Source organism: Pempheris klunzingeri, chromosome 2 (genome assembly GCF_042242105.1).
Source record: "Pempheris klunzingeri isolate RE-2024b chromosome 2, fPemKlu1.hap1, whole genome shotgun sequence".
Taxonomy (NCBI): Eukaryota; Metazoa; Chordata; class Actinopteri; order Acropomatiformes; family Pempheridae; genus Pempheris; species Pempheris klunzingeri.
The window spans coordinates 12,656,613-12,678,175 of record NC_092013.1 but is presented as its reverse complement, the minus strand read 5'-3'; the positions used below and the strand labels follow the sequence as shown (position 1 = coordinate 12,678,175).

The 21,563-nt window shown below is 40.7% G+C and overlaps 2 protein-coding genes across 6 annotated transcripts; both read left to right on the top strand.

The window, feature by feature from the left end:
- Positions 1-406: 406 nt before the first annotated feature.
- On the top strand, positions 407-9,034 carry eno1b (enolase 1b, (alpha)). Of its 2 annotated transcripts, none has more exons than XM_070843353.1 (12): positions 407-473; positions 2,105-2,199; positions 3,101-3,196; positions 4,004-4,062; positions 4,190-4,259; positions 4,659-4,792; positions 4,906-5,128; positions 5,849-6,046; positions 7,831-8,032; positions 8,143-8,251; positions 8,415-8,473; positions 8,637-9,034. In XM_070843353.1, the coding sequence occupies exons 2-12, from the start codon at positions 2,115-2,117 to the stop codon at positions 8,701-8,703; spliced, it is 1,302 nt and encodes a 433-aa protein (XP_070699454.1). In that variant the 5' UTR covers positions 407-473; positions 2,105-2,114; the 3' UTR covers positions 8,704-9,034. The 2 variants fall into 2 exon arrangements, with proteins under 2 accessions (XP_070699454.1, XP_070699446.1); XM_070843345.1 differs by having other exon boundaries at positions 413-464.
- A 1,725-nt stretch (positions 9,035-10,759) lies between these two features.
- rereb (arginine-glutamic acid dipeptide (RE) repeats b) lies at positions 10,760-21,315 on the top strand. Of its 4 annotated transcripts, none has more exons than XM_070839520.1 (17): positions 10,760-10,907; positions 11,840-11,888; positions 12,471-12,595; positions 13,080-13,179; positions 13,284-13,382; positions 13,797-13,877; positions 14,005-14,158; positions 14,264-14,350; positions 14,474-14,667; positions 14,916-15,068; positions 15,733-15,843; positions 16,132-17,273; positions 18,469-18,673; positions 18,759-19,461; positions 19,546-19,710; positions 19,806-19,980; positions 20,253-21,315. In XM_070839520.1, the coding sequence occupies exons 1-17, from the start codon at positions 10,882-10,884 to the stop codon at positions 20,284-20,286; spliced, it is 3,603 nt and encodes a 1,200-aa protein (XP_070695621.1). In that variant the 5' UTR covers positions 10,760-10,881; the 3' UTR covers positions 20,287-21,315. The 4 variants fall into 4 exon arrangements, with proteins under 4 accessions (XP_070695621.1, XP_070695611.1, XP_070695637.1 ...); XM_070839510.1 differs by having other exon boundaries at positions 14,913-15,068; XM_070839536.1 differs by having other exon boundaries at positions 10,761-10,907; positions 19,570-19,710.
- Positions 21,316-21,563: the final 248 nt, after the last annotated feature.

The following is a 21,563-nucleotide window of genomic DNA, read 5'->3' as shown; positions in this document are numbered from 1 at the left end:
TCTTGTTTTAATCTCTCATATCCCACATCGACATATTGAAATTATTAGTTTTATCTGTCCATGATCCAAATATATTTAGTTTATTGTCACAGAAGAGTCAAAAAAGAAGAAAACATCTTCACATATGGAAAGCTAGAACCACTGAATTTTTGGCATTCTTTTTTTAATGGAATAAATGAATAAAAATATGGAGTTTGTAAACTACAGAAAATAAAATGCAAGTAAAAAAAACCAAAACAAAAACACCAGCTTTCACTGAGTACTCAAGAAGGAATGAAGTGTTTATCTGATGTAGTTCATATTTTAAAGTGTGGGGGCAGCAGTACATTTACAGGCCATCAAGCCTGCCAAAAATGAATGAGAAGAAGAAGAGACTCTTCTTCGTCTTCTTCTTTCAGTTGTTTTCCGGTAGTTGTACCTCGGCAGCTCCAGCACTTCAACTTCTCTGCCGACTTGTCACATTGGTAGAAAAGGTAGAGACACTAATTTACACTGTGTCTCCTGTATTGACTGGATTGTTTCATTAGCTTTTTTTTCCCTTTTTGAGTGTAAACTTTCAATAGGCACTTGTTCCCGTAAATAGGTGTCACGTTTAAGTCTGCTCTGAGCTCAGTTAGCTAGATTAGCTAATGGTGACTAATGCTGCAGCAGGAAACGTTGTGTTTGGGGTCTGGTTAAAAATGTGGACAAGTTCATATTCTGCTTAAAGTTTAAATGACTTAGTGTTTTATTTCGTTAGACAGTGGTATGACGGTTTGTGATGTGTTAATTTTATGCAATAATTTATTACAGCCAAATCCCAAATCAGCCGTAATTTGCTTAATGAGATACATTCACGACAAAGAAAACATCAGCTGAACTTGCTGTCCTTGAGTTAATTATTTTGTGTGTCAGTCTATTATTTCCAACGTCAATAATTACTCAAGATAAAGTGATATTTTATATATTAACAGTGATCTGTATTGACAGATAGCTGCTGTGTAAGGTGAATTAATAAAGTGCATATGTTCCAGCAATGTGAAGATATAATACTAAATACTATAATACTGAAACAAAAAAAAAAAGATATATATTTTACTTTCCCCATAAAATATATTTAATCTGATATCATAGAGAAAAACATCTCATTTTCAGATGTTGAAAACTGGAACCACTGAATATTTGGCACTAAAGTGGCCTAAAGACTAATAGATTTGCACAATAGTTGCTTGGTTCATTTTGTATTTTGACAAATCGATTAATAATTTCAGCTCTACAATACAGGGCAGCAAGGTTAGCATACTTGATATGTCATCCTAAGTGAGAAGAAGTAGATGGGAAACAAGTGTTCTCAAGTTTAGTGTAAGTCTGTTGTTTTTAAAAATATAAAGGTGAAGGATGATCTTATCCAAATTAAAATCGAGCAACTGAGCAATTATTTTAGATTTTATGGAGTGAATCTGCTTGACTACTCAGTAAATTAGGTGTGCCTGCATCAGCCGTGCCTTTTAATTCATAGTTTAATTATTTTGAACGTTGGGAAAGGAGCAACAGTTTCCTTGTCTCTCCTGTGAAACAAAGCCTGTAGTCATTGTGTTGGGTGGTTACCCTGCTTGTTTATCTGGCAAGCAAAGGGTGGGGATTATTGGGGATATCATGTCATGTCATGCTGTAGAGCAGAAGGAGTTTGTCATGGCAGAAATTCTGTTCTTATCAAGGTAGCATCATGACTTGGTGCCAAAACTAAAATGAATATCCATTTTACTGCAGCAAGAGACCCATTGAAGCTGCAAGCTTAACATTACTTTGACAGATGCAGCAATTTCTGCATCCTTACTGTCATGTGATTAATCAGATGAGAAGGTCTAATCCAATTAGGATGGTAGCATGTCTGTTAGCACACATAAGCTTGCAGCTAGGTCAGGATATTTTTGTGAGTAAGCCCCAAGGAGGAAAGAGAGTAAAAGAGCTGCGCCATTAGTAGCAGAAAGATAGATTTTTGGAGAGCGGTGTGCTTTTATTTGAGTTATTTTTCTGTCTCTAACAAGAGCTGTTGGCTGCAGTGCACGTTTGTCCAGAGGATCACCAGATAATAACAAGTTCAACTTCTCTGTCTCGTCTCAAGGTCCTACACCATGTCCATTCGCAAGATCCACGCCAGAGAGATCTTTGATTCTCGCGGAAACCCCACTGTTGAGGTCGACCTTTACACTGACAATGGTAGGCAACAATGTGCGACTTAAAATGTACAAATGTATTGCCCGTGTGCTTCAGTGCTTCAACAAAATTAATTTCATCTTCAGTGATTCTCATGTCACTGCTGTGCCGAGTAATGCCTGCCTGCCTGCCAGTGGAGAGTTGGGTGCACCTCGTGAGAGCACACACAACAAATCTGTTTTGTCAAATGATACATTTGTCTCTTAAGCTTCTTCTCAGACAGTCAAACACAGTCATCAGATCATATTTAGGGCTGTTTTGACTAGATATTGCAAGTTTTGTACATTTAAGTAGTTAAGTAAACCATCTCTTGTACATCTAGCACTCACCTGGTCTGAGAAAGGAGGGGATCCAATTCTCTCCAACTTATTTCTAGAGATCTATGAACCATGTATCAGCATGTATTTGTGCCATTTTGGCTCAACAATGTGAATACCAGGTCAGGAATAACCTAAGCTGAAATAACAGGGGACATTACCTGCCAGCCACAGTCAGTTCTGCTCAATAATGCATTCACACCTTACTAATGGTAAGAACATCTCAAATCAAACTGTGATGAGAATAAGATGGTGTTTTCAGCACATGCTTTATTTGATTGAGTTTGGCATTTTTCCACATTTAAAAACAATGACCAGTTCAACCTCAGAAATATTGACAGATACATTTCAGACTAATCATGCCAAGGACATGTTGCTTCTACCGAGTATAATAGTCAGTAGACGTCTCAACATTTCTCATCATTGAGCACCTACAAAGAAGATTATTTCGCTTTTAAACAGTGTTGCTATAGAAATCAGTACAATGTAATAAAAAAAAAAAGGTTGTTCTGGCTTTAGCTGTACAAGCAGTTCTCAGTGTGCAGGCCAAACGAGTCACCACTCTTATGTCCTCATACATTTCACAGGCTTGTTTAGGGCAGCCGTACCAAGCGGTGCATCTACTGGAATCTATGAAGCCTTGGAGCTCAGGGACAATGACAAGTCTCGCTACCTTGGGAAAGGTTTGTAAACCATCTATGTGTTTTCTTTTTCGAGGAAAGAGGCAGTTAAATGTCAGGTGTGGTTGTGATATTTACCATAAATACAAAGAAGCCGTACTGCCTTGGCAGATTGAAGTAGAATTCAATTTCAGGGAAAAATATCACATTTAATGCTTTGCTAATTTTCTCTAACTTTCCCTGTGTCCTCTATACTCTCCACTCTCCCTCTCTTCCTTTTTGCCAGATGTAAAAGGGTTAGTGAGTTTTCTTTGCCTGTCAGTTTGACAGTAGATCAGTTAATTGCACTGTCATGTAAATACACAGTCATAACAAACTCATCATCGAATGCTTTTTGGCATGGTGAATTGTCAGTGAAGCATGCTCTGACTCCTGTATTGACACTGACCTTGTGGACTGATCGCCTGTGAAATAAATGTTGTTGTCGTCCTTTTTCTGGCTGCTCCCTTCTGGGGTCGCCACAGCGGATGATCCGCTTGTAGATTTTGGCGTTAGTTTTTTACACCGGATGCCCTTCCTGACGCAACCCTCGCCCATTTTTGGTAGCCGGGACTGGGAGGGAGTGGAACCCGGGTTCCCCAGGCCGATGATATGCGCAATTATCCACTGCGCTACTGGCCGGGAGTGTGAAATAAAACCATGTAATAATTTAAAAAGAATGATAAAAAGGAAACATTTGTACTATCGCACGCCTCTCTGTATATGTATTTAAGAAATAAAAGCTGCATGTGTTTCGAAATCAATGTGTTTAACAACATTATCTTTTAAAGCCAATAATAAAGAATAATCACACCAGTCTGTCTGTCACAGGAGTCTCACAGGCTGTAGGACACATAAACTCAACTATTGCGCCTGCACTTGTCGGCAAAGTAAGTAAACCGTTCTCCCTCTCTCTATGTTTTGTTTGCCAAATTTTGTTTCATATATAATTTTACTTCATAGCTGTATTGCTAATGCAATTTATTTCCAACTTGTTTTCACTTTTTGTCTCCTCAGGATCTATCAGTTGTTGAGCAAGAGAGAATTGACCAGATGATGATTGACCTGGATGGCACAGAGAACAAATGTAAGTGACAGTAATCAAACTGTTGTTAATCCAAAACAACTACATGATTCAAGATTCAAGACCTTTATTTGTCACATACACAGTTATACACAGTTTAATGTGCAGTGAAATGTTTTGAGTGCCTGTTCCAGATTGAAACAATAATAAAATAAAATAAATATAAAATAACACAAAGTGAAACAGTAAGATAAGGAAGTACAGATCCTCATAAATATCTGGAGTGTTTTTTGCCTTTAGTCTTGTCTATTAACAAGCGTAACACCTTGACCAGTCAATAACTTTTTACTGTTCTCCTGTAAAAACTTCAGCAGCAGACATTATTAATGAATCACTGATACTGAATACAGATTTAAAATAAGTATTCCTTTTATTGTCATTGATATTTTTCTCTCCAAACAGCCAAATTTGGAGCAAATGCCATCCTGGGAGTGTCCCTGGCTGTTTGCAAAGCCGGTGCAGCGGAGAAAGGTATCCCCCTGTATCGTCATATTGCTGACCTTGCAGGAAACCCAGAAGTTATCTTGCCAGTGCCGGTGAGGATATTTGTGCTGAATTACACGAATCAATTTCCTGTTTTTTTTTTTCCTTGTTGCTCAGTTCACTCTCCAGTTCATGTTGAAGTCACAGCTCACATTTCTCTCACCAGGCCTTCAATGTGATCAACGGCGGCTCTCATGCAGGCAACAAACTTGCCATGCAGGAGTTCATGATCCTGCCCATTGGTGCGAGCAGCTTCAAAGAGGCCATGCGCATTGGAGCCGAGGTTTACCACAACCTCAAAAACGTCATTAAGAAGAAATATGGTCAGGATGCCACCAATGTGGGCGATGAAGGGGGCTTCGCTCCAAACATCCTGGAGAACCAGGAGGGTACGTAAGAGGGATGATTTTGTTTGATTTACAGATGTATGAAACGATGCTGGCAAGACTAGCAGAGCTTTTAGAACTCCAGTGTGAAGTCAAAGTGCTCTTGTCACAATGAAGACAGAATATCTAAAGATTATTGAGACGGTTGGCATTTGTAGTATGTATCATACATAAATGGTGACCATAGAAATGTATATAATTAATATGTATGTGTGTGTGTGTGTGTGTGTGTGTGTGTATGTGTGTATATATATATATATATATATATATATATATATATATATTCTACAATATAATACAGCACACAAGTCCAGCAACAAAGGCAACCATACATCAAATTGTTTTTGTTTTGAGTTTGGTGTTGTGTTAGAGTGTAATTTTGAAAAGTTTTTCTGATATTTGTTCCACGCCATTAACATTAGACATAGAGATGACAAAATAATGCAATTTAAAAATATCACACACTCAAAATTACAACAACAAAATTAAAACATCTCTTTGACAGTGTCAACAGTGAAAAAGCTTTATTGCTTTAAAGCTTTATTTATACAGGACTGTAGAATTTGATTGCTTGACAGGGGTTAGGGGGGTTTTATTTTCTGGTCACTCAGTGTGGAAATCATCATCATCATTCATGTCTTCAGTTTGTTTTTCTAGCGTACATCATGATAAGTAATACGGTGCAACTCCGTTTTTTTTCATGTTGATTGTTTCACTCTGCAGCTCTGGAGCTAATAAAGGATGCCATCGCCAAGGCAGGATACACAAATGAGGTCGTGATCGGCATGGACGTGGCAGCATCTGAATTCTACAGGGGGGGAAAGTATGACCTGGACTTCAAGTCTCCTGACGACCCGAGCCGCCACATCACTCCTGACCAGCTGGCTGATCTCTACAAGAGCTTTATCAAGGATTATCCAGGTAACCTCCCGACACTTTCTCTTATTATGTATTATTTAAGAGACAGAGAGGAGGGCACACAATCTTAAGTAGAGATATCCGCACCATCGCAGTGTCATCAAGGAACGGGATCTCGAACTAACCTATACGGGTACCTGTCCTGACTTTAATCTATTCTTCCTCTAAGAGGACCAGATAAATTGATTTTGTCCCTTTTGTCAACAGTGGTTTACAAGCCCTGGAAAGTTCTCAAAAACAGCAGTATCTCCTTTATTTCTTATCTTCATTTGTTGAATCAGCAGCTCAAGTTTTAAATGGATGTGACACAAAAAGTATGAAGGAAAAAAATTGAAGGGGGGAAAAAAGATTGGAGTTCATCTCATTTCTGAATCAAGTTGCCAAAATGTAGATCACAATTGTGAATCCCAACAGGAGAAGTCAAATCGTCACAAAAATCGTCTTTGTACTAAAAAAAGATTTGTTTTTGCATCATTTATGTTTAGTCTTGTACAGCAAATTGGTCCAATTATGAAATGCTGTTGTTCACATTATTATTAGAACCTTTATACTTTGTACCTTTTATACTGGTGAAAGTTGATATTATTTCAAGGTTCCCGTGCTAAATTTTTACTTTGATAGAATATGTGTTCTTTGAACAAGGGGGATTACAACCAAATGGAAATATTCCTACACCAATGCGTCCATGATCCTTTTAGTGAATGAAAAGATAATTTGATATTATAACAACTCCAGTCTTATTTAATAGTTTTGGCCATCAGTCCTATCAAAAATATTAACATTGTACTCATCAGGTTTTAAATTGTCACACACACTGTCAGTGGTAATCATGAGTCACAGCTTATGGATCGATTTCCTGATTTAACTTTGACTCACACTATTACTGTGCAATGAGAGCATTACAGACATTTTGGGTGCGTCCAGTTTGAGATAAAATAAAGTGGTGTAGATAATCTGACTAAACTGACTTCGTCATAGCCCTGTCTAATCATGTGATTGACTACATTTACATGTGCTATATACTCACTTTTTTTTACAACAATCCTGCTAAACTGTTTATATGATAATGAAAATGAATAATTCACTCAGGAACAGGTGAAGCCTCTTGTGCCATTTTGCTTCTTTTGGTCAAAACAGGATTTTTTAAGCTTTTTTTCCACCGGTGGTGTACCATGCGACCACAGCCTCCCTCTTTCATTCCATTAATCACCTTCTTTAGAAGGTCGGTGTTGTATATTTGCAGAGAGCCAAAAACCTGTGGATATCCAAGTTTTTCATGATGATTTTAAAAAGGGTGTGTTTCTTTTTCTGACCAGAAGTATGGACTTTTCCTTCAGGCAGCATCTCCACCCCAGCCTTTCAAACTCTTAGTTGGTTTGTTTACAATGCACAGAGCTGACTGTAAACAGCTCTATGAGTCGCAACCTGCAGTAAAACACCCCAATTTAGAGGACTAAAACCAGAATAATATCGGCATATCCCACGTCTTTTCTCATGTCTCAGAAAAAACTACGTTCGGAATAAGGCCTAATTCCTAATATCCAAAGAGAATATGTTGTTTTCCTGACCCCCATCAAGTTCAAAATATTGTCATGTTCAGAATAATAGTGGAATAAACATAGTCACTGTCTCATCGTTGATGTTTAATGCCCTGTTGGACTTGTTGTGTCTCACATCTCACATCTCGAGTTTTGATCCTTTGATGGAACAAAAGCTGAACGCGATCACAGATGGTCGAATTGAAGCCACACCAAACAATGACAAATGTCTGCATATTTCACTCACAGTGGTTTCCATCGAGGATCCCTTTGACCAGGATGACTGGGAGGCCTGGACCAACTTCACTGGAAGCTCCGACATCCAGATTGTTGGAGATGATCTCACAGTGACCAACCCCAGCCGCATCACCAAGGCTGTGGAGACGAAGGCCTGCAACTGTCTGCTGCTTAAAGTCAATCAGATTGGCACAGTTACCGAGTCTATGCGAGCGTAAGTCAACACTTGAGACTTAAAATACTGAATATTATATTACATTTAATGGTCTGCAATGTCTAGAAATTGGTGGTCCCTCACAAAAGTGTTTTTTCTCCTCCTCACAGGTGCAAGATGGCTCAGGAGAACGGCTGGGGTGTGATGGTCAGCCATCGCTCCGGTGAGACTGAGGACACCTTCATAGCAGACTTGGTGGTCGGCTTATGCACCGGACAGGTACGTTCAGATGACGAACACCTTTATTGTATGTGCCGTGTAAAAAATGATGGATTTATCTCCACCGTTCCTCCGTCTCAGATTCTAAAATCAAATCTGGCATAGTGACATGACTTGGACAAAGATTAAAGGAGAATTTAAATTCTTTTCATAACTCTTTCAGATCAAGACCGGGGCTCCCTGTCGCTCTGAGCGTTTGGCCAAATACAACCAGATTCTCAGGTGAGTCTCATTCTCATACAAACCTCTCAGTTTCATCACAAACATGTAGTTTATTTAAAATATGAAATACAATTTTGCATGTGTTTTCTTTTCATTTGTGAAATCTGTTAAAACTATTTAACAGTGCTGTACATTAATTCTGAACTTTTTTTTTTAACTATAGAATTGAAGAGGAACTGGGAGACCTGGCTCGCTTTGCTGGGAAAAACTTTAGAAATCCATTGATTTGAGTAACTGAATGACACATTTACTTCACACAAATGTGTTCATACACACAAATCCACGACAACACATCAGATAATGATGGAAAATGCACCAAGGCAATAAAGGATAATGTAGAACTAATATCAGTGGTGATGAATTTATAGAGAGAAAATACTGTAGTCGCTGCAAATGTGAGTCTTGACTGTAACGTCCTCTACTGTACTCTGTTCTTTTTGGTAATGTGGAGAAAAAAAAAGAAAATAGACCTGATAATAACTTGAGTAATATTTATTTACAACACTGACAAACTGTAATCTCAAAAGCTTCATCTGGAGACACAGTAAATAAAGTTTTCTTAGTGACAGAATGTATGGTTATTATTTGTGTAATCTTTACTTTTCTGTGGTTGCTGCTGCCACCAGATGTTTTTGTTGGGTTAAATGAGATTAACATCTTTATTTCAGTGAATTATATGGATAAAGAAAAACAGAAGTCGATCTGAGTATCCAGCTAGAGAGCTATCTGTGGAGCCATAAATCCACCCAAAATACGGAAATATCCATATCTGCAAATGTGTTATCTGTAAAGACAGATGTGCATTATTATTATTATTATTACAGTAACACACACTAAATTAACATTTTCTGATGAACTTTTAATCTCAAGCGGGGCCTATTTTTCTGCCTTTCTGATTTGTGTCTGTGTCTCAGATGACACTCCTGCTTTGCTTTTTCATTTGAGGCAAAGTCAACGGCATGTTGATTTAGTTTGTTCTGCATCAACAACACTCACAATTATCAAGTCCTCTAGTCCTTTCAGTAGTAAGCCTGTTTTTATCTTGGTAAACTCGTTTTTAAAGTCACATCTTTTTAAATGTCAGCTCCTGATTCTATTTTCCATCTTTTCAGGGAGATTCCAGCTTGTTGTATAATATGTAGTGCACATATGAAAAACGGTCTAACATATTTGTGTCATCATCAGTGTTTCTTAGCTGTGAATTTGTTTATTTCACACAAATACAAAACACATTAAATATTTAAAGAAAATTGTGTTCGAGTGTGGCGGAAACCTGTAATGGCTTATGTGAAAAACCAAATCCCAAAAACATGCAAAAGATAAAATACACACACATGAAATCAGCCAAAAAATGTAAATGCTTCTGTTCAAAATTGCACAAATAAAATTAGTGTAGAAATGCAGTTAAAAACTACAGAGTTGCAGGAATAATTTCCATTAAGATATGGACCTAAATTTAATCTCATGGCCACACAGGGAGGGAGTGAAACCCCAAGAAGTCATCTGCAGGTTGACAAGAATGGATGCGTCAGTAACAATGGAGAACTAGCATATCAGAGCACACCTTGTTTCCAGGTAGAGTGGCTGACATTGTTTGGCATTTAACAACCATACAGATAATAACAGGTAATATGTTGGCTTGTGGATGCTCAGCCTCATTAGCCTCTAATATAATATAAATTATATATATATATTTATGTAGTTTTTGAGGTGTCCTCACCAGAAAGTGTTAATTCCCTCATTGTGGTTTGATGACCTAATTTATTCAAACATGAATTTTTTTTTTTTGGATGTGATAGCAGGAAAATATTGAATTACATCAGTGCACCATGTGAGTTACTCTTTTATAATAATCATAACAATAATAATAATAATAATAAGCTGCTGTTTGCCTGCTAAATCACAGCACCAGACTGCATCCACATAAGCTGTAATCTTGTTCTATTCAATATTTTAATTAAAGATCATATTATACTGTAAACCAGAGGCGCTGTAAATAGGACAAATATGCCGAATTATGTGTCGACCAACGGGGCTATTCCTGCCGGCGGTGGGTTAATGTAATGGCTTACATAACCGTGTTTAATAACCACAGCAGCACACACAGTGTGATATGGTGTTTGATTCATGGACGCCTGTGCAGCCTGTGCAGCAGCAGCTGATGAGCCGCCCCACTGACTGCTGCTGCTGCTGATCCGCGGCACATGCTCAGTTATGTGCTCCCAGACAACTTTGAAGGCTTAGCTGTGGCTGCTGAGGTCACTGCACTGGAAAAAAAAAATACACCGACTCCCTCCACTACACCGCCTCCATTTTGAATAGCCATGTAATAGGGGATTCGCATAGTTTGTGTGTATCGCCCACTGCGCTGCGTAGTGTCAACAAGCCACATCCAAACATCCCTCGACATGGACGACCTGTTCAGTCCGCGGAGGTAACTTGATTAACTCACCGTTTGCGTTCATATTTTAGTTGCAGCGTATTGAAGGTGTCTTTTAGCGTTTTGTGGCGTTACTTTGCGAGCCGTTTGCGTGAAATAGTCGGAGTGTCAGTGGTCACGAAGTTCGTGTCTGGCTAACAAGCTAGCCAAATAACAGCGTAATGTTACTGTGTCGTTAGCAGCTAGCAGCTCCTGCTGGACAAACGGCTTTTGGTCGCTTTAATGTAGCTAACAGCTATTCCTGCAGCTGCTATTTTAATCAGTGCAATTAAAGCAGATTAATCAGACGAATCACCCGCGAACATGTTTAATAAATCGGGGTTTATCCCCCTCGGGCTTGACGTGTATTGACATGGGCTGTTGTCGCTATATCGCTGTGTATGTCAGCGACATGTAGTGCATGCTAACATTGATGTTTATTATTGATCGCATACTTGAGCTAACAGTTAGCCATGAGACGCAGGCAGCCACTGTCAACCTGTTAGTAGCACACACTGTTCTCGTAATGGTGACCGTAAAAATCAGCAGCTCATGTATGATTGATTGACAGTCCTGTGCGGTGGCCAGCGTCGGATTTCATTCATGTAATATAAGGAAACGTCGCAGGTCACAGCTGAGATTGGTTCACAGTGATGGAGAGGCGGGATGTTGTTTTACTGCTGAAATCTCTGTACAGTGGGAGGGAGGCTGCCCGGACAGCAGCCAAGTTATACACTTATTATTGATCACACGTCTGTGTACACACTGCACAGCCTTAATTAGCAGTTAATACAGAGCTGACTGTCTGTAACGATGTGAGCACAACTGCATGTACTTTAGATTTTAAACACTTTGACTGCATGTAGCAGATTATCAGAGCTCCTGAAATGCAATGCACATGATGAAAAATGGATGTTCATTATTATTGTTTATTTATTTTATTTCAGGAGCCTGAACAGCACTCAGGGCGAGATAAGAGTGGGACCAAGTCATCAGGTACACCCAGTCACATTTTGATAAAATGAAATTTTAGACTAAGAAATGCATTTCTGTATCCAGTAGTCAAATGTTCATATTGTTTATATTGTATAGTGTTAAGAAAAACCTTAACAATATGATAAGGAGTATGTGTACCTGCTTTTTGCCTTCAGTGGACTGTAAGTCTTAAATGGCCTGTTAAGCTCATCAGACCTGTTTAATTAACATGCTTTGGTAAGTGCATGTCGTACAGATTGTAAGCAAGATGTGTTAAAGTTGAGGATGTATTTAAATACCTTTTAATGTGAAACTTTTCCAAACAGGAACCATCATCAATCACCAGCAAAATCTGTTTTATTATAATCAAATCCTTAATCCATTAGTTATTTTAATTACTCGTTGTAATAATACACTGTGTTGACAGCTGAATCATTCAAATGATGTTTTCTGATTTCTTATGAAGGAGAAAATTAACAATTGATTGATTGACATTAAAAAAAAAATGTCTGGATGTTTTCCTTGTAATTGCGCCTTATAAAGCAAAAATCTTCCAGTTGCAGTTCTTTTAGTTTTGTGGTTATTGTCTTTTTCTCACTGCAGGCCAAACTACCAGAGTTGCAGCCGCGGCCTGCACCTGCTTTACAGTCTCAGACAGAGAGTGAGGAACTGATGTGGACGCCCGGGGTCAATGACTGTGACCTCCTCATGTACCTCAGAGCTGCCAGGTCAGTGTCTGCACTACATCACTTAATATCACTGGGATTTTGTCACAGGCAGCACCTTTGTAAAAAAAAAGGGGGTAAATGTTTTTTTTGAGCGTGTCAATATAATTTCAAAATAAACTGTGATAATTTACCTGCAGCCATGTCCTTACTGCACATCACCATGCAGAATGTAAAAAAACAGCAGAACACGTTGCTCAGATGAGCAGATGAGTGTTTACTTCGTCTTAAGCAACCTGGTTATTGCCTATTTTCTCTGTTTACCTGATTTCTTTAATGTTGTGCAACCGAGAAATATGTCTTTAACTGCAACAAGGAATTAAGAGAAACACGTGCCAGTTTTCTGCTGGAGCATCTAGGATCTATTATCAAACATTTCAGAATCACTCCTAGAAATCAGACTGAAAATTGAAGTAGGAAAGTGCAAAAATGCACCTGTGATACTGATTTTGAAAAATAACATTATTACGTTTTTTTTTTTTTGAAGGAGCATGGCAGCGTTTGCAGGCATGTGTGATGGTGGCTCCACAGAGGATGGATGCTTAGCAGCCTCCCGTGATGATACCACACTCAACGCTCTCAACATGGTGTGAAGCACAGCTTGAATTATATTCGTCAGTATAAAAACAAATTCAAAGAATAAAAATGTAGCATTGCAGATTCATAACTGAACTGTTTTTCTCTATTCTAGCTTCATGCAAGTCATTATGATGCAGCGAAAGCTCTCCAGCGTCTGGTGAAGAAGCCCCTGCCGAAGCTTATTGAGAAATGCTGGTCAGAGGATGATGTGGTGAGACGCCTTTAGCTTTAACACAGCACCGAAGGTCAGTGCTGAGTTTGTTAGGCCCTAACGATGTTTGTGCAGGCAGATAAAATCCTCAGTGATGAAACGGATTCAAAGTGACTTTTTTTCAGTGCAGCAAGTAGCGTGAATTAAAAGGTCTCTGATCAGAAATTGGTGGTTTAGTCAACTCCATCAACTGCTGTTAAAACATTATATAAGACACAAGCCAGTGGTAAAATACTGTTTTTAAACCACCAACTTAGTTTTAAAGGGCAAATTAGTTTAGTACTTCACGCTAATTATTATGCTAGGCTTGTGTTTAATAAATTCTACTATTTATTACAAGATTAATATCTGTTTTGCAACTGCATATAATTTATTTTTATCCACCACCTCTCTTCCTCCTTTTTTCCCGCACAGAAACGCTTCATAAAAGGGCTGAGACAGTATGGGAAGAATTTCTTCCGCATCCGGAAAGACTTTCTACCCAGCAAAAAGACGGTAATTCAACACTACGTTTTTTGCATACAGAGCAGATTGTCACGCATGCAGTGATTCATAGTTGCAAAATGTTCGATTAGAAACGTAATTTGGATTTTTCCTAAAAGCCCTTGTTTCTTATCATCAGGGGGAGCTGATCACCTTCTATTACCACTGGAAGAAAACACCCGAGGCCGCGGGAACAAGAGCTTATCGACAGCAACGCAGACAGCCGTCCTCTCGCAAAGCCAAGACTCGCTCTGTGGCAGCTCCTGTCAACACCCCATCGCGAAATTATTCAGGTGAGCACTTAGTATAGCCATTTCTGTTGTTTTGTTTTTTTTTAAATTTGTGTGGCCATATGAGTTGGACCTGGTCCTCATTGAAGCTGATATTGTTCTTTGCAGTGGATGCAAGTTCTGCTAGTGAGGATGATCTTGACAGTGAAGACAGTGAGCAGGAAATCAAGAGTTGCAGCCACTGTGGTACAACAAGTGAGTAAATGTGTTTTTTTGCCTGTGATTTATTAGATAAGTCAGAGTTCAGTATTGGATGTATTACCATTATTTTGCAGATTCCTGCTGAAGCATATTAAATGAGTAATTTTTCTTTAACAGCTTCTAAGGATTGGCACCAGGGGGGAAGAGACAACCCTTTGCTGTGCACGACTTGTCGCACATATGAAAACAAACATGGATGTTTGCCACCAGCTCCAAAATCTGCAAGCGCTTCATTCATGTTTAAACCTGTAAAAGAGGAAGAAGAGGTGAACAGCAAGCATGGCATGAGGACACGGCGAAGCAGAGCACCTGTAAGCCTGAGGCTGGGTTATCAGACTCATCTTTATTACTTGTAATAAACATTTACAAGAAAAAGCCTGCACAAATGAATTTTTGCAGTCAAAATATGATGAACAACAGAAATCTGATTTTTCAGTCTTACTGTGTCTTATTGCATAATTTTCACTTTTTATCTGCAACAGTACTGTGTAGATTAAAAGAAACATGTCTGCCCTGCTTGTGTTTTAACAATACTAACTTGTGAATGTTTTTAAAGCAGCTGTCATCTTTAAGAAGTGGCCACAGGAGGCTCACAGGCTCCCCGACCAGTGAGGATCAGCAGTCCAGTAACCAGCCATCCCTGAGCGGAGCAACTTCTTTGAGATCATCTTCCACAGATAATAAGAATGAATCCAGCAGGAAGACAAACAAGGTAAACATAATGTACATGCTTCGTATAAGGTAAATGTGCATGTTGTACCTGTATGATGATGATCAGACCAGCTGGGTTGCATATTTCTGAGCATGTTAACTGTTCTGTAGGGCCTGTTAAGTTGCATGGATTGCAGATTACAAAAAGAGCTGCAACAAAACTGACTTCAACAGCCCCGTAACAACCTCACAAATACTGTAATTACATGTGTACAGTTTTATGACGTGTGTACAATTTTGTAGGATGGAGTCATTTTGCAGTGAGCAACAATATGATGAAATTATTTTAAATTATTTTATAAGCAGTGAACAAGAATGTATTGTTATTCTGATTGAGAAAAACAGCATTCCACTCATTATGCATTTATGGGGTGCTGCGGACACCCATAAGTCTATAAATCGGTTCTTGATGTTGTGTACTGGACAAGAACTGATGAGGAATTCTAGGAAGGAAGGAATTCAGCTATTGAGCTGATTAAAGTTTAGTTAGTCCCAACCTTCGTGTAACTGAAATGATACATGTGCAGTATATGTAGGTGATTTAAACACTGACCCTTGAGGATACCTGTAATACTGCTGCTACCATGGATGTTTGTTGAATATCGTCATCGTCGCCCTCTGTCAGTAATAACCACCACTGTGTAAATATCATGCTGTGTCTACAGAAGATAAAAGAGGAGGTAACGTCACCAAAGACAACAAAGCGTGTGCGGGAGAGTCCAGCTCAGGAGCCAGACGAGCCTGAAAAAGTTACAGCTAAAAGGCCGAAGACACAGGTGAGAGGGAACACTTTATGTCAAATACGATTTGGATAAAAACTTCTTCAAAGGTGCAGTTTGTGCCATTTTGTACAGCAGGGACGGTAAACTAGTACATCGGTAAGTAAAATTCATCAGTGTCGGAGGAAATTCTGCACTGAATTTCGAAATCTAATGAGCTCACTCCGTATTGTAAAGTCATCCTACATAATGTTATCGGAACACAGGAAGTTATCTAATAATAATACATTATATATTATGAGGCACGAAACAGGTACAACTTAATTGATTTGTTTGTTCCTCCAGGATCCGCAGGGCTCCCGGTCAGAGGGAGAGGCTGAGGTAGAGGAGGAAAGCTCTTCAGAAAGCCGCAGTGCTCAAGACGATGGCAGCAGTGACACCAAAGACATCGATCAAGACAACCGCAGCTCCTCTCCCAGCATTCCCAGCCCCCAACAGGGCAACGAGAGCGACTCTGACTCCTCTGCCCAGCCAAACGGCGTCCCATCAGAGCCTGTTGCTCCTGCTGCTGTGCTGGCTGACACACCAGTCCCACAGGCCCTCCCCTCTCAGGGCCCTCCCATCACTCCTCAGCCAATGCAAAGCACCGCCCCCGCTGATCCTGCTCAGAGCCCCCCTCCTCCTTCTCCAGACCCCCCTCAGCCAGCTGCTGGTCCGTCAGCTGCCACAGCGGGCTCAAACAGCCGAGCACAGCCCGGCTCTCACTCTCTTCCTGGTCCACCGCCTCCTCCATCAGCTTTGGGTCAAGAATCTCCTCTTTCTCCTGCATTTCAGGGCCTGCCTGCTCTCAACTCTGTACAGCCCCTGCAGCCGCATGGCCCGTCACCTCAGGCCCCCCAGCGACCCCCACCCTTCTTCAGGGAGTCTCAGCTCCCCCAGCCTCCTCTGTCTGGTCCACAAATCAAGCCTCCTCCCACCACTCCAATTCCACCCTCACACAAACAGATGCCGCACCAGTCTGCTACCCCTTTCCCTCAGATGCCCTCCAATCTCCCCCCTCCCCCTGCTCTAAAACCCCTTAATTCTCTGCCCAACCAGCATCCTCCGGGCGCCCCCCCTCCGCCTCTTCAGCTCATGCCGCAGCCTTTGCCAATGCAGTCACTTCCCACCCAACTTCCAGTGATCGCTCAGGTGCAGACCCACCCTGGAAAAAGCATGACTTCTTCTCACCCACCTGCTGCAGCCTCCCACCCTCTCACCTCCGTAACATCTTCTGCTATTGGCCCTGTCCCGAGCCTCCAGCCGTCATTCCCGCCACTTCCTCTGAGACCCTCGCCAAGCACCACCGCAGGAGGGCCACAAATTCAGATTAAAGAAGAGCCACTGGATGAGATAGAAGAGGCAGAGAGCCCACCGTCTCCACCTCGGAGCCCCTCGCCAGAGCCCACAGTCATCAACATGGCAAGCCATGCTAGCCAGTCTGCACGGTATGTCTGAAGACATTCTGTCTCACAAAAAGCATCTAAAGTCTTCACTCATCTTGAAAAAGTTGGAAGGTTTTGACATTCCTATGTATTGCTGTAAAGCTGTGATAATTGTTTTTTTGGCCATGTGCAGTGAAAACAACTGGTGAACAGAACACTGTTCCAGTATTTTCACTTGATAAGTTGATATGGCAAACTTGTTAGCAGACAGCTGCAAATCCATCACATACAGAACATTATTATTCATTTGGCACTTGCCTCCACCTCCTTTTCATTTGTTTTGTCTCCATTACCTTCTTGGAAAAGTTTCCAGCTCTTAGCTGATAAATGCTCCATGAAGTTCACAAGCTAGTCGTTAACTTTGTCTGCAGTTCGATGATGAGCAGGTAGAGTACAGTGGATTTGAGCCTTTTTCTGCTGAAAACATCTGCATGTTGTGGCTGAAAACAAGGCTATGTGAGTATTGAGAGTGAATTAAAACAGTAACGTTGTGGGCCGGAAAAGTAAAAAAAAAAAAAAAGTTTCATAGAGCTGAAGTTGAGTCTGGTTAAAATTCTCTTTTAAATTCACTACGAGCGGCCTCTTTGATATGCAAGTAGTCATGTGAACCGTTGTTAAAAAATAATGATTGTAGCAGTTGTAATCAAGTTATTTAAACCACTTGTTTGGAACTAATCCAAAATGTCTGTTAGAGGTGTTACTTGGATTTTGAATAACATTGTGAATGGTCGAAGTTGAAGCTCCCATGGCTGTTTACAGCAGCAGGTTTCAGTTACAATTTTAATGTTTTCTTTTATTTGCATTTCCAAATTACTGGTTTAATTAATACAGTTAAACTGTGGATTGGTCTGAAACTGGTCTGATTGCTGATGTGGTTGCCCAAGGGAGTTTGTTGTAAAGACGGTTCTTAAGAATTAATTGGTTCCCATATCCCAGCACGAAAGTTGGAGCCTGAAATCTCATTATAACTGACAGGAGTTGGACTCAAAATTTCATAATGTAAGAACTAGATTTATTTGGCTTTAAATTAAAGAAGTCAGGGACAAATTTGGCAGTATTCACTACTGACATGTACATGTCATTATGTTTCACGCATTTTTTGCCAAAAGCTCCTCAACTTACGAATGAATTATGTTGCTTTTTTGTGTGAGTGAAAGTTTATTAGGCATACTCAGGAGTCATCTGCTATGTCTTTCAGGTTTATCAAACACTTGGATCGTGGATACAATTCTTGTGCTAGAACAGACCTGTTCTTCACTCCACTGTCGGCCTCCAAGTTGGCAAAGAAACGTGAGGAGGCCATTGAAAAGTCCAGGAGGGAGGCTGAGCTCAGTGCTCGGCAAGAACGTGAAAGGGAGAAAGACAGAGAGAGAGAGAGAGAACGGGAGGCAGACAGAAGTGCTGTGAGTGCAACATATTCCTTACATTCCTTTTCCTCCCTGTCACGATACCTGTTTGATTTATCTTACACACTGTCTTTGCTTGCAGAGAGCCTCCAGCTCCTCCCATGACAGTCGCATGAGTGAGGCTCAGATGGCGGCTCAGGGCCACGGGCGCCCCTCCTTTGAGCAGCCGCCCACCACTGTAGCCGCTGTGCCCCCCTACATCGGCCCTGATACACCTGCCCTGCGCACCCTGAGTGAATACGCCCGGCCCCACGTCATGTCGCCCACCAACCGCAACCACCCTTTCTATGTCTCTCTGGGCCCTGGAGACCCCTTGCTGGCCTACCACATGCCTGGCCTGTACAGCGCTGAACCCAGCCTCAGAGAGCGTGAGCTGAGGAATCTCAGAGAGAGGGAGCTCCGCGAGAGGATGAAGCCTGGCTTTGAGATGAAGCCCCCAGACCTGGAAACTTTACACCCCTCAGCCAACCCCATGGAGCACTTCGCCCGACACGGGGCTATCGGCCTTCCCCACATACCCGGGCCTCCGCACCCCTTCGCAACCTTCCATCCCGGGTTGAACCACCTGGAGCGGGAGAGGATGGCCATGGCAGGACCCCAGATGCGCCCTGAGCTGAGCTACGCCGAGCGGCTCACTGCAGAGCGGCTTCACGCAGAGAGAATGGCATCTGTGGCGACTGACCCTGCCGCCAGGCTGCAGATGCTCAATGTGACGCCGCATCATCACCAGCACTCTCACATTCACTCCCACCTCCACCTGCACCAACAGGATCCCCTTGGTCAAGGTGAGGACTTAGTGATTTTATGGATTTTCAGATGAGTTAGTCTGCAGTAATACATGCAGTGGCCTGAAGTTGACCTTACTTTAGTGTGCGATTTGTGTCTTCATGCAGGTTCAAGCCCTCATCCTCTAGTGGACCCCCTGGCAACAGGACCACGTTTGGCCCGGTTCCCCTTCCCTGGTGGCCCAATCCCCAACCCTTTACTCAGCGATCTGCCTCATGATCACGAGATGCTGCGCCACCCTCTGTTTGGTTTGTAATCTCCGCCATTAACATACTCCCAGCCCACACCTTGAGTCTTCTCCAAGTCCCGCCAACTTGGTAATGTTATATTTGTGTTTCCATAGGAGCTGCATATCCACGAGAGCTGCAGGGCCCGATTCCTCAGATGTCCGCTGCTCACCAGCTCCAGGCCATGCACGCTCAGTCTGCAGAGCTGCAGAGGATGGCTATGGAGCAGCAGTGGCTGCACGGGCATCACCTGCACGGAGGGCCTCTACCGAGTCAGGAGGATTATTACAGGTGAGGAAGGTTACTTGAGCAATTCAAATAATTTGGATAATAAAACCCCTCAATTTAAATTCAATTCAAGTTTTCACTGTGGAATTACACAGCAGACCAGTACTGGACAATAAAGGGGAATTCATAATATATAAAATCTCTTTGGTTGTCATTACATATTTCCTCCACTATGGAGCCAAAATGATGGGCGTCCTTCCACATTGCTCAGTTAAAATGTAAAATGTTTTGCACAGCCAAGCGTGTTTATTTACCTTTGTTTCTGTTTTCCAAAGCCGTCTGAAGAAAGAAGGTGACAAGCCATCATGAGTCCCAGGTGGTGCATGCCCTGAAACCCCACACACTCATACCCAATAGAATACTGTGTACTTTTGAGACTATAAGAGAATATTTGTGTCAGTTTTTTTGTTTTAATATATTTTAGGAAAAAAAATGTTTGTGGATCTTTATGTGCATTCCTTGTTCAGCACTTAAGGGACTGTCAAAGTCTGTCTGAGATTTTCATATCACTTAAGACTTTATACTAGTTTTATTATCAAAATAACGAACAATCTCGCCCATCCATGTGTGATTTAAAGTGACAGACTTTCTCTAACAAACTGTAAAACTGTTTCATATGCAGTGATATGAATTTGATAAAAAAAAAAAAAAACAACAGCTCTTATAAAGGATATGAAAACAGACTGACTTTGGTGTTAAGTTCAAATATCCCTATGATTTCTAAATGATTTCCTTGTACAGAATGGCATTTAAATCAGTGTTTGGATGATTGTAACGACCTAGCATGACTCAGTCTTCATTTTTCACCAAACTAGAGTAGCAAGTTGCATTGTGGTGTTTAGACTTTGAAAGCATAGTAGAGGTTGGTTTTACTCTTAAAATCTGCTTAATATTTGTCTAAATCCTAAAGTTTTATATATCAAGATATCTTTTCACAGTATAACCGAAGCTTTTATTCGCTCATTTTTGAGATTGTAAATATTACATGTTCACAGTATTCTATATGAATGAGTACTATTGATATAGCAGTAGATGTGAACACTTGACCCTTGATTCAGCACGATAGCAGTAAATCATAAGCTAAAGCAGTATATGGTATTATAAGTTGAGATGATAATTAATTGGACCATGATCTGTCGCCACAGTTAGAAAGTTTTATTAGAATAATGTATTTACAGCGTTTTGATGAGAAGAAGTGAATTGGACAGAAACTAAATCTTAAGCATTTTAAAGGAATTTTTAAAAGAACTGCCTCTAAATTCAATATTTATGTGAAATAATATGAAAGTGTATCCATTGCATATTTATTTCAATAAATATCTCTGCAATGACACGTTATTCTTCTTGCACTTGGAGTTCCTCTGTTTGAAGGAGAATCGCAGCCTGTGGTTTATACACTCAGTTGCCATTAGGTATCACATTAAACTGCATCAGTTTTAGCTCGATGTACCTAATAAACTGGTAACTGCCACATACTGTGGATGAAAGACAGTGCAGTTGTTGTTTTGCTGCACTCATCAACTTGGACAGAGGGGAGCCTGCGGTATTCATGGTTTTATTTCATTGCACAAAATCAGTCATATATG

Coding starts and splice junctions, on each gene's coding strand:
- eno1b (XM_070843353.1), top strand. CDS start 2,115: ATGTCCATTCGCAAGATCCACGCCAGAGAGATCTTTGATTCTCGCGGA. Junction 2,200..3,100: donor CGACCTTTACACTGACAATG/GTAGGCAACAAT, acceptor TACATTTCACAG/GCTTGTTTAGGGCAGCCGTA. Junction 8,033..8,142: donor GTTACCGAGTCTATGCGAGC/GTAAGTCAACAC, acceptor TCCTCCTCACAG/GTGCAAGATGGCTCAGGAGA.
- rereb (XM_070839510.1), top strand. CDS start 10,882: ATGGACGACCTGTTCAGTCCGCGGAG. Junction 13,180..13,283: donor CACTCAACGCTCTCAACATG/GTGTGAAGCACA, acceptor TCTCTATTCTAG/CTTCATGCAAGTCATTATGA. Junction 15,069..15,732: donor CCAGCAGGAAGACAAACAAG/GTAAACATAATG, acceptor CTGTGTCTACAG/AAGATAAAAGAGGAGGTAAC.